General features: G+C 36.9%; 1 protein-coding gene across 1 annotated transcript; it reads left to right on the top strand.

Annotated features, from left to right (window-relative positions):
* The first annotated feature begins 384 nt into the window (after window positions 1-384).
* Window positions 385-12,300, top strand: LOC133327072 (cytochrome P450 4p1-like). The gene is made up of 11 exons (XM_061535649.1): window positions 385-583; window positions 661-861; window positions 3,063-3,144; window positions 3,217-3,332; window positions 3,402-3,678; window positions 3,752-4,284; window positions 4,348-4,464; window positions 8,105-8,305; window positions 8,445-8,642; window positions 11,374-11,665; window positions 11,724-12,300. The coding sequence occupies exons 1-11, from the start codon at window positions 385-387 to the stop codon at window positions 12,298-12,300; spliced, it is 2,793 nt and encodes a 930-aa protein (XP_061391633.1).
* The last annotated feature ends 566 nt before the right edge of the window (window positions 12,301-12,866 follow it).

The following is a 12,866-nucleotide window of genomic DNA, read 5'->3' as shown; positions in this document are numbered from 1 at the left end:
TTTATTTTCTATAACAATAATGTTGTTTTTGTAATATATTACAAAAACAACATTGTTGTCATAGAAAAAAAAGTACACCTTGTTTAATTACTTTCAAGGCAAATATGTATCACCACCAACACTGATGACCTTTAACATCAATAATTGATGGAAATACAAATACGAATCTGATCTGATAAGTTAACAAATAGTTTCCCAGCAGCAATCTTACACCAATACGCCCTGACATGCGATTAACGAAGTCTAAATCTCAATATTTACATGCAAGTTGCAATCAGTTTTTAACTGAACGCCAAAGCAGATAGCTGATGATTTTAATCAATTGCGCTAATTCGAATGTGTATATATAGAGAGAGGTCATAATTTACAAAACTGCCAAATAAAATGTTTCTGTTTTTATTATTTGTATCAAGCGTCGCTGCATTTGCACTTGTATTGTTTCTATTAAAATTAAATCGTGATTATGCTATAACCTCATTTGTAAGAAAAATTAAAACAATCGATGGATCACCCGTGGAAGAGACGTTCTCCATAGTTGGTGGATTTTGGGGTAGTAATTTTGATTTTCTGTCAATAACATTGGGTGAGTGAGTGTGTGTGTGATGATGTTTAATATTGTATTTGATTTTAATTTTTTTTAATTTTCTTTTTTTTTTGTAGAACAATTGTTTTATTATTCTCGCAACTATGCCAAAGCATTTAAACGTAGCTATATCATCTACTTCCTATTGAATCCTGTTCTCAATGTCATCGATGCCAAAGATGCTGAATTGGTTTTGAATGATCCTCACATCCTGACAAAGGGTTATTTTTATACATTCCTACATCCATTTTTAAAAACGGGTCTTTTAACGAGTACAGGTAAGATGTGAATTTTTACAAATTGTGTTGTTATTGTACTAATTGTACAATTATGAATAATTATAAAAACTATTAGAAACAATCTATCAGGAATTAAAAAAAATAATAATAACAAGAACGATATGCTAATTATTAACTAACTGCTGGTTGAATGACATTTTAATTGCCTGTCAGTGTTGAGTTCATGTTGGGGTTGATAATAGGCGTCGATTTTGTAATAAATATTATTTCCGTGATCAACAAGGCGTGAATTTTTTAATAAATATTTTTTCCAAGTAGCCACAAGGCGTGGATTTTTTAATAAATATTTTTTTCCAAGTAGCCACAAGGCGTGAATTTTTTAATAAATATTTTTTCCAAGTAGCCACAAGGCCTGGAGTTGTTAAAAAATATTTTTCCAAGTAGCCACAAGGCGTGAATTTTTTAATAAATATTTTTTCCAAGTAGCCACAAGGCGTGGATTTTTTAATGAATATGTTTTCCAAGTAGCCAGAAGGCGTGGATTTCTTTAATAAATATTTTTTTCCAAGTAGCCACAAGGCGTGGATTTTTTTAATAAATATTTTTTCAATTAGCCACAAGGCCTGGAGTTGTTAAAAATGTTTTTCAGGGATAAATAAGGCGTGGATTTTTTAATTTTCCACCATAGTATGGAGCATATTTAAATTTTGTCAATCCGTTTGTAACTCATCGAAATATTCATTTCCGACCCTATAAAGTATATATATTCGTGATCAGGTTAAAATTCTAAGACGATCTAGCCATGTCCGTCCGTCTGTTGTAATCACGCTATCTTCTGAAGGAATTTAGATAGATTTTGCATAGAGTCGCCTTATGTCTGCAGGCAAGTTAAGTTCGAAGAAGGGCTATATCGTTCTACGTTTAGCCATAGCGCCTATATAAGGGTACCTCCCAATTTTCGATCGCGCTTTTCAACCGAATTCGCTGAAATTTGGTACATTGGGTTCTTTTTTGGTACCAAATGTCTCCACTAAAAATTATAAATATAGGTCCACTTTTTCTGGTAGCCCCCATATAAAGGTACCCCCTAATTTACGGTATTTTGGAGGTTTTAAGCGCGTTTTTAAACCGAATTCGCTGAAATTTGGTACAATGAGTTTTTATTGGATACCAAATTTCTCCACCAAAATAAATATAGGTCCATTTTTTCGCGTAGCCCCCATATAAGGGCAGCCCCAATTTTCGATATTTTGGGGTTCTTGAGCGCGCATTTCAACCGAATTCGCTGAAATTTGGTATATTGGTTTCTTTTTGGGTACCAAATGTCTCCACTAAAAATTATAAATATCGGTTCACTTTTTCTGGTAGCCCCCATAAAACGGTTACCCCCCACCCCCATTGACGGTATTTTGGGGAGGGTTTTAAGCGCGTTTTTAAACAGAATTCGATGAAATGTGGAACAATGGGTTTTTATTGGATACCAAATTTCTCCACCAAAAATTATAAAGATAGGTCCATTTTTCCGGGTAGCCCCCATATAAGGGCAGCCCCAATTTTCGGTATTTTAGGGTTCTTGAGCGCGTTTTTCAACCGAATTCGCTGAAATTTGGTATATTGGTTTCTTTTTGGGTGCCAAATGTCTCCACTAAAAATTATAAATATCGGTTCGCTTTTTCTGGTAGCCCCCATATAACGGTACCCCCAATTCACGTTATTTTGGGGGATTTTCTAAGCGCGTTTTTAAACCGAATTCGCTGAAATTTTTTACAAATGGTTCTTATTGGGTACCAAATTTTTTCATTAAAAAAAATATAAATATAGGCTCATTTTTTCGGATAACCCCCATATAAGACATCCTCAGTTTTTGGTATTTTGGGGTTGTTGAGCGCGTTTATCAACCTATAACTATAACCCCAAAATATTCTAATTCCTACAGTATGTAATCTAAATTGTAGAAGTTTGAGGATTGTATATTCTACCATGCAATATGAGTAATCTGTCCACGCTTTGGGGTTTTCATTACAAATTGCTGAAAATTTGTATTTGGTGTACACAATGGTTTACACAAAACCGGTTTGTAAAATTATCGGTATAGGTTCACCTTTTGGTATGTTCCCTATATTATCATTTCAAGTATCTGTCAGTATACCTATGGTGGAGGGTATCAAAAGTTCGGCCCGGCCAAACTTAACGCTTTTTCACTTGTTTAATTTAATAATATATTTTTTACCCTATTTCAGACAAAAAGTGGCACAATCGAAGACGTTTACTTACTCCCGCCTTTCACTTTAATATTCTGGAACAATTTATGTATACCTTCAAGTAAGTGCCCAAATAAATTTTTTAAATAAAATAAAAATTTTATGAAATAATTTAAACTTGTTTCCCACTCAGATCGGAATCCTTGAAATTCATTAAAACTTTAAATGGTTTAGTGGAAAATAAAAATTCCAATGGGATCATATCGTTAAATGAATTAATTCCACGCATAACTCTCAACAATGTTTGTGGTAAGGGAGAGAGAGAGAAAAATTGTTTTCGATTGAAATTCCAAATAACATAGCTTCTTTGCCTTTTAGAAACCGCATTGGGTGTTTGCCTGGATGATCGTTTGGATGGCGATGAATATCGCCAGCTGATTAGCGAGGTGGACAAAAGTCTATTGGAGCGTATCAAAAATCCTCTCATGATTATCGATAGGATTTATTACAATTCAGCTGAGGGCCGGAAATATTTGAAATCGATAAAAACGTTGCATGCCTTCTCTAGTGGAATCATTGAAAAGAGACGTGAGCTATATAGCAGGGATGTGGTTCAGGAGGAAGATATACAAGCAAATGATCATGATGAGAATAAGTAATCAATGGTCTTCTTATTAAATAATTAAAAATTCTCTTTAAATTTCAAACATTTGTTTACCTCTTTCTAGCATTTATCGTAAACGCCGTTACGCCATGTTGGACACGTTGCTGCGAGCCGAAAAAGATGGCCTCATCGATCACGCTGGCATTTGCGAAGAGGTCGATACATTTATGTTTGAAGGATTCGATACAACATCAATGGCTCTAATATTTGTTCTTATGGCCTTGGCCTTGCATCCGGATATGCAACAAAAATGCTATGATGAAATAAACGAACACATAGCTGGTGATCATGCCACCTTGGATATGCAACAATTAAATAATTTAAAATATTTAGATTGTTTTATAAAAGAAACACAACGTATGTATCCGTCAGTGCCAATTATTGGACGTGAATGTACCGAGGATACGGTGTTTGGTGGCAAGATGCTATTTCCCAAAGGTACACAAATCCACATGCACATCATCGATATACACATGAATCCCAAATACTATGTGGATCCGGAGAAATTTGATCCGGAACGTTTTACGCCATCACAGGCGGAAAAACGTCATCCATTTGCCTTTATACCGTTTAGTGCGGGACAAAGGAATTGCATTGGTGGGTAACAACTAATTGTTATACAATTTTTTGAAAATTTCGATTTTTTTGTATATTTTTCAGGACAAAAATTCGCCCTGCTGGAAATCAAAACACTTTTGGTCTACGTTCTTAAGAATTTCATATTGGAAGCAGTAACCCGTCCCGAAGATTTTCGTTTTCAATGTGGACTTTTGATACGCACCACCACAGATATAAAAATTAAGATAAAGAAAAGGGAATAAATAAAGGAAATTAAAAGATTTATTAAAAACCCCACTACATGTGGCTACTTGATAGCAACAACCTTCCACTCGGAGACTAATGTCCATTGCGATGATAGCGAGAGAAGGAGAGCAGAGAAATGGTTGTTTTAGACATGTCAGATTTTTGACAAAGCCTAGGATATGGTTGGGGTCTATTTTAGAGAAGAAGGCTAGATTATCAATTTCATATCGTTCAAACTGTTTGTGTCTTCTGCCACATCGATGGACATCTACAGAGGATATGCTCAATTGTTTCTAGCTCTTCAGTCCAGATAGATTTTGAGATTCTGCAACCTGATTCTCTCGAACATCTGTTGCCGACCTCGCAGTAGAACAAGCGGATTTTGCCAATGAAATAGCCAATGGGTGGTTTCACAGATCTCTCAATCGGAAGATTGGACGATTGTGAGCCCCGTTGAGCAAGCTCGTCGGCTATCTCATTCCCTTCAATGTCACTATGTCCTGTAACCCAACATAAGTTAACTCGTCGTATATCGTATATCATTCAGAGCGGACTTGCAATCATGAACTGCTTTTGAGTTTATAGTACACGATATGACTATATGACTATCGACCTATATAGTCACCGGTCCTGTAATGTCGGCAGTAAGTGATTTTACTATCTCGGCCGCTTTAGTGATTGCAAGGATTTCTGCTTGAAAAACGCTGCAAAGATTGTTAAGTTTATACGAGTTGTAGATTTCTAATTCCCTAGAGTGAACGCCTGCACCAGTGCCTTCTTCCATCTTTGACCCGTCAGTGAAAAATTACAGACCTGGCAGAGGTAAGGAGCCACTAGTCCAGGATAGTAGGGAATCCTGGACTTTAATGACATCAAACTCTACTTTAATGCCATTAAAGTCTCTGTGACAGGGAACATTGTCACTAATATGAATATTTCCCCTTAAGAAGTCACAACCTGGCGTTATGTTTAGGATACTAGCGTGACCATAGTTCAGCAAATTCCAGGCATCCGTTTCCCAGAGCCTCAGAGCACACCTGGCCGCCTGGAATTTAATCAGAATGTCCAGTGGTTGGAGATTCAAGATCGCATTCAAGCCTGCCTGTGGTGTACTTCTTAGCGCTCCGGTGATCAGGATTGAAGCCGATTGCTGTACTAAATTTAATTTTGTCAGCAGCATCTTTTTGTTGACTCCCTGTCACCAAACAAGGCAACCATATGTAAGAATGAGGAGTACGATCGTCACATACAGCTATGATCTCCGGTCTTAATCCCCAGCTATTACCTATGGAGTTCTTGTATGAGTAGAGTGCTAGCGGTCCTTTCATAGAGCGTTCCTCAACATTTCTATTCCACGTTAATTTGCGGTCAAGGATAGTAGCATGGTATTTTGCTTCTTCAGAAAATGTTAGGGTCACTCCTACCAGTGATGGCAGGCGGAAACTAGGAATCTTACGTTTGCTAGTGGAGTGCACCAATTCTGTCTTATAGGGGTTTACACCAAGACCTTTGGCGTATGCCCAGTTAGACAGAGTTGAAAGGGCACCCTCCAAAATATCTGTAATTGTCATAAGAAACTTACCACCAACCAGCAGAACTACATCATCGGCATAGGCTACAAAATTATCACCAGAAGCCAAAGAAAGGAGAGATAATACTCCTCCCTGTGGTGTGAATCTGTTGACAGATTTCATCGTGGAATTCTCTCCTAAGGATGAGTTGATAATTCTGCTTTCCACCATTCTATCAATCCAGTCCGTTAGAAGTGAAGGGGATACCTGAGCTTACGAGAGCAGAATGGATGGCTTTTAGCTTCACATTGTTAAAAGCTCCTTCAATGTCGAGGAATGCTGCCAAAGTGTAGCCAGAGGACTCCAAATTCTTCTCGATGCATGTAAGGCTGTATCCACTGATCTGTCTTTGATGTATGCATGCTGGGAGTTGCTATGTTTACTTTGGTCAACCTATCTAAAGTCTTGAGTAGAAAGGAAAAGAGGCTAAACTGTCTATAATCTTTTTGGAATGAATGACTCGGCTTCCCGGCTTTCGGGATGAAGGTCAGTGTTACCTCTTTCCATAGACTAGGTATGTACGATAGAAGTAGACAAGCCCTAAAAATGTCCTGAAGAGGGGCTAATACTCGTTCACTGATCTGCGTGTTGCAGCATGGCTATTTACCATCTGGACCAGGTTCTGACTTATAACCTCTCTAAAGTCTTGATCGCCCACACCAGTTTTGAGGCTAGCTTCTAGTTCTCTTCCCTTTCGAACCATATGCTGATGCGCACACTGCGCACCCTCCCTATAGTCCTTACAATCAGGAAAGTGGGTTGACGATAGAAGATCAAGATTCTCCCTGCCAGAGTTTGTCCACGTCCCATCACTTCGCTTAATACTAACTATAGATTTTGGATATTTAGATAGTACTCTTACAACCAGAAATGTGGGTTGACGATAGAAGATAAAGAGTCTCACTGCCAGAGTTTGTATCACGTTCCACCACTTCGCCTAATACTACCTATAGATTTTGGATATTTAGATAGTACTCTTACAACAAGAAATGTGGGTTGACGATAGAAGATAAAGAGTCTCACTGCTAGAGTTTGTTCACGTTCCACCACTTCGCCTAATACTACCTATAGATTTTGGATATAGATAGTACTCTGCGAAATCTTGCCGCTTCGTTGACTCACGTTTAGCCTTCTTGATTTCGCTCCTGTATCCACGAGTGGCTAAGCCTTGAAAAAATATTTATTAAAAAAATCCACGACTTGTGAATACTTGAAAAAATATAAATTTATTTAAATTCAGGCCTTCCAAAGCCTTGAAATAAAATTTGTTAAAAAAAAATAAATTCCATGCCTTGGGTGGCGTATACATATTGTCACAAATAATACGCCACCATGAACCATAATTGCAGCTATGGTTTATCAATCAGGAAACAAAATTTACCACACATTCCAGATGGTTATTAAAGTGTTGATAATGCAAAATTATATACCGCCTCATAATTAGTAATTACAATTTATAATTATAGGTTATAAAATAAATGTGTATAAAATAAATTTACCGTATTTCGAAATATTTAAAAGGGAAATTAAAAAATTAAAACTTTTAAAATATTTTAATCAGACAAAATTTACCACAAAAAAAAAGTATTATAAAATACTACATGTATGTAATAATAAAATTTGTTTTAATTTTAAAATATCCGGGTTCGAATTACTGTAGAAAAATTGCCTATAAAATACCCATCAATGCATTAACAAGAATTTAGTTCCATTTTTTCTGCTTCGAATCAACTATTAGCAAATTAAAAAAATATAATTTTGAAATATGTTACCGTTACTAGTAATAATAATATTAATATTGATTATTATATTCATTTTGAAACAATTAAATCGTAATTATGCTCTAACATCACTGACCCGACGGATACAAACCGTCGATGGAAAACCCATTGAAAATGTGGTTGATGTTGTTGGCGGCTTTTGGGGTAGTAATTTTGATTTGCTAAGAATGCATTTGAGTGGTGGGTAAATTAATAACTATGGTCAAATATCAAAAAAAAAATAATAATAATAATAAATTTAATTCTTCTTTAAAATACTAGCCCAAATTTTTGAATATTCTCGTGGCATGGCTAAAACGTTTCGACGCAGCTATGTTCAATATTTCCTTTTGACTCCGACGTATAATGTCATTGATGCCAGCGATGCTGAAATGATATTGAGCGATTCCCGCATAATGGATAAGGGATTGCTGTATCGGTTTTTGCATCCATTTTTGAAAACAGGTCTTTTGACAAGTACCGGTAAGACAGCTATAACCAATTTTAATAATAAGGGTCATAATTAAATTTTTACTACATGTTGAAATTTATATTTTTTCAATAAGGATCCAACATCCTGTACACTGTTATTTCTTTACAAGTTTTTCTTATTTCTTTTTAGGCAAAAAGTGGCATACACGACGTCGTTTGCTCACTCCAACCTTTCACTTTAACATCCTGCAACAATTTATGGAAATTTTCAAATTAGAGTCGGCGAAATTTATTGCCGATTTAAATAAGCAGTTGGAATCTGAAGATTTTAATGGTATTATTTCGTTAAATGAAATGATACCACGATTTACCTTAAATATTATATGCGGTGAGTTAATAACTTTATAAATTTTTTCAAAAAAAAAAAAATATTAAAAAATCCAGGCCTTGGAAAAAATATTTATTAAAAAATCCATGCCTTGCTAAGCCTTGAAAAATCATCCTTGATACCTGAAAGGAAATGGGAAAAAGAAAAGAGAATGGAAGAGAGGAAAAAATAGAAGGAGTTGTATGATCAATTGTTTCTAGTTCCTCTTCGTCCTCACATAGACGACAGTAACCCTCTCCGTTGGAGTCCCATTTCGAAGTGAGGGATTCAATCTTGCGGTGGCCTGTTATGATCCCCACAATGATTTTGATCTCTCTCTTATTAGGTACCAACAGCGAAGAAGTTCTTCGGGAGAAAATTCAGCCCAGGTAGCTTTTGAGATTCTGCAAACAGGTTCTCTCGAACATCTGTTGCCGTTTACCTCGCCGAAGAACAAGCGGATTTTGCCAATGAAATAGCCAATGGGTGGTTGCACAGATCTCTCAATCGGATGAGCTCGCCGGTATCTCGTTCCCTTCTATGTTGCTATGTCCTGGAACCCATCATAAATGTACTATCTATCATATATCATGCAGAGCGGACCTGCAATCAAAAGAACTTCTCTTGAGTTTATAGGGCCGCCTGACCTATCGACATATGTAGTCTCGTATTGTCTACAGTAAGTATTTTTGCTATCTCAGCAGCTTTCGTGATTGCAAGGATTTCTGTTTGAAAAACGCTATAAAGATTGTTAAGTTTATATGAGTTGTAGATTTCAAATTCCCTGCAGTAAACGCCTGCACCAGTGCCTTCTTTCATCTGTGAAAAAAGACAGACCTGACAGAGGTAAGGAACCTCTATTCCAGGATTCCCTACTAGGAAAATCTACTCTGATGTCATTAAAGTCTCTATGAGAGGGAACATAGTCACTGATGTTAGTATTTCCCCTCAAGAAATCTCATGTTGAGGATACTAGCGTGGCCATAGTACAGCGACTTCTCGGCTTCCGTTTCTCGGAGCCTCAGGGCACATCTAGCAGTCTGGAATTTAATCAGAGTTTCCAGTGGTTGGAGGTGTGCTTCTTAACGCTCAGGTAATTAGGATAGAAGCCGATCTCTGTACTGAATTCAATTTTGTCGACAGTATCTTTTATTTACCCCTTGCCACCATACAAAGCAACCATATGTCAGATTTCCTCGCGGAACTCTCTACTATGGATGAGTTGATAATTCTGCTTGCCACCATTCAATCCGTTAGAAGGGATTGGATTGACAGCTTCGTGTTGCTGAAAGCTCCCTCAATATTGAGGAACGTTGCCAAGGTTTAGCCGGTCTTCTCTATATTCTTCTCGATGCGTCGAACCACCTCATGTAAGGCTGTATCCACTAATTTGCCTTTGATATAGGCATGCTCGGAGTTACTAATTTTAATTTGGTCAATAGTATTCCTAATTTCTGAGTCTAGTAACCTTTCTAAAGTCTTGAGTAGGAATGAAGAGAGAGGTCTATAGTCCTTTGGTAGCGTATGACTCGGCTTCCCGGTTTTCGGAATGCAGGTCACTGTTACCTCATTCCATAGACTAGGTATGTACGGTAGAAGTAGACAAGCCCTAAAAATGTCTGGCAGAGAGGCTAATACTCGTTCATTTGCGTGTTGCAGCATGGCCGGTATTATACCATCTGGTCCTGAAGATTTGTAGGGTCGCCTATACCAGTTTTGGGTAGCTTATAGTGTTTTCTACCAGCTTCCCCATCTCCCTCGTTCGAACCATATGCCGATGCGCACACAGCACATCCTCATTATGTTCCTTACAACAGGGAAGTGAGTTGATGATAGAAGGTCGAAAGTCTCACTTTCAAAGTTTGCCCACGTCCCATCACTTCGCTTAATTCTACCTATTGACTTTGGATCTTTAGAGAGTAGTCTGCGACTCACTATAGTAGACCCAAGACTCACGTTAATCCTTCTCGATTTCACTCTTGTACTTACAATCTGTACTGAGTTTTGTCTAGCTGTATTATATGCTTTCCTTGCCGCCTTCCTCAAGGATGCAAGGTTTTGTGACCACCATACCTCCTAAGATCTTTTCCCAGGGTATGATAAAGGACATGAAGCCTTATAGCTCTTCAGAAAAGTGACCGTGTCATTGTTCGCAGCTTCCTCAACCATTATGAGAATTGAGGCTGCTGTTTTGGCTTTGAATTTGTGACAGTTCGTCTTCCGAGGATTCCTATAAGACTTCTGTTTACTTCTGAAGGTAGGAATCTGGAAAAATATCAGTCTATTGTCCGAGAAGGAGCATTTCTCAGATACTTCCCAGTCATAACTCCAGAGTCGTCCATTCACCTCTCAATATATTAACGAACGTTGTCCCTATTACATATTCTAAGATTATAACTAAGTATAAAATCAAAAATGGACTCACCTCTCACTTCCACTGCTTCCCCAGTGGAAGCGATGTGCGTTGGCATCACAACCGATGATAAGATCACCAGTGCTGCTAATCTCCTCCATTAGGCGTCGTACATCAACATCGGGCGGGTCAGGAGCCTCGTAGGGGATATAGACGGCAGGGCTCTTGAGTTACCCCTATTCAGCCTGACTGTCGTCATATCACCATTGCTGAGCTTGATTTAAAAAAAAAATCCACGACTTGCTAAGCTTTGAAGAAATATTTGTAAAAAATCCAGATCTTTGATAAAATTTTTTATTTAAAAATTCCTTTAAAAATTTGCAAATCATTTCCTTCCAGAAACTGCTTTGGGTGTCCGCCTAGACGACCACAAGAACGGTGATGAATATCGAGAATATTATTCCAAAATCGAAGAGCTATTAATTGAACGTCTTAAAAATCCGCTTATGTTATTTGATTGTGTATTTTTCAAATTTCAAAATGGTAAAAACTTTATAAAGTCCCTAGAAAAATTGCACTCCTTCTCCAGTGGTATTATTAAAAAACGACGTGAAATGCTGGAAGCGGAATTGAGACAACAGGAGTTTGAATTAATGGAGCCCATTGATGATGACGATGCTAAAGATAAGAAGTAAATATGTCAAAATTACATTTCTATAAAAAATATGAAACATAAATCCATTTCTCAGTATTTATGGCAAACAACGCTACGCCATGTTGGATAGCCTTTTGCTAGCCGAAAAAGAAGGCCTCATCGATCACAAGGGCATTTGTGAAGAAGTCGATACATTTATATTGGCCGGTTACGATACCATATCTATGAATTTAACATATGTTCTTCGGTGTCTTGGCCTATATCCCGATATGCAGTCAAAATGTTATGAAGAACTGCAGGAATATATTCCGGATAATATCAACGAACTGACTATGAAACAATTGAATAATCTAAAATATTTGGATTGTTTTATACGTGAAACATTACGGCTGTATCCTTCGGTGCCAACAGTGAAACGTGAATGTATTACTGATACTATACTTGGTGGAAAGTTGTTACTACCAAAACGCACACAAATAAATATACACATCTACGATATTCATAGAAATCCAAAATATTATCCCGATCCGGATGTGTTTAGGCCGGAGAGATTTATGTCTGCGGAAAAAAGACATCCTTATTCATTCATACCCTTTAGTGTGGGTCAAAGGAATTGCATTGGTAAGAGATTGGTAGAGAGATACAGATTCGAGGCTAGATTTTGTTCATAATTTAAATTTGTTTGCTTCTTTCAGGTCAAAAATTTGCCATATTGGAAATTAAAACTTTGCTGGTATATATTTTAAAGAATTTCCAATTGAAGGCGGTTTCCAACGGCGAAGAGTTGAAATTTTCCACTGGATTATTATTACGCACAACAACAGATGTGCAAATAAAAATAAGTAAACAAAATTCAAATTTCAATTAAAATTTATTATATAGGATATTGGAATATAAATAGCATCTAGTTAAGTATTATTTGTTATTATTTTAAAATTTTGAATTAATAATGAATTGTTTTTATTATTTTGGGTTTTGAATTATTTCCACACACGGGCTGTATTATTTAAATAAATACACATTTACTAAAAGAATCTTGCACCTATTTCGTCCAATTATACTTTATACTTTTAAATTGCGTCCTTCTTGTGAGCCGTCCGAAGACGAACGTATACAAATTATTTAACCTCCGCCGAGAATTGTGACAAGCACCAAGCGGCCGATTCCAATATAGGCTAACATAATCTCCCCGATTTTATGAGTTTATTTCTGGACAGATTTCCACACATAACATACA

This window comes from Musca vetustissima, unplaced genomic scaffold (assembly GCF_032173495.1).
Source record: "Musca vetustissima isolate MV318-11 ecotype Yass unplaced genomic scaffold, APGP_CSIRO_Mvet_v1 utg347183, whole genome shotgun sequence".
Taxonomy (NCBI): Eukaryota; Metazoa; Arthropoda; class Insecta; order Diptera; family Muscidae; genus Musca; species Musca vetustissima.
This window is presented reverse-complemented; position numbering and strand designations above follow the sequence as displayed.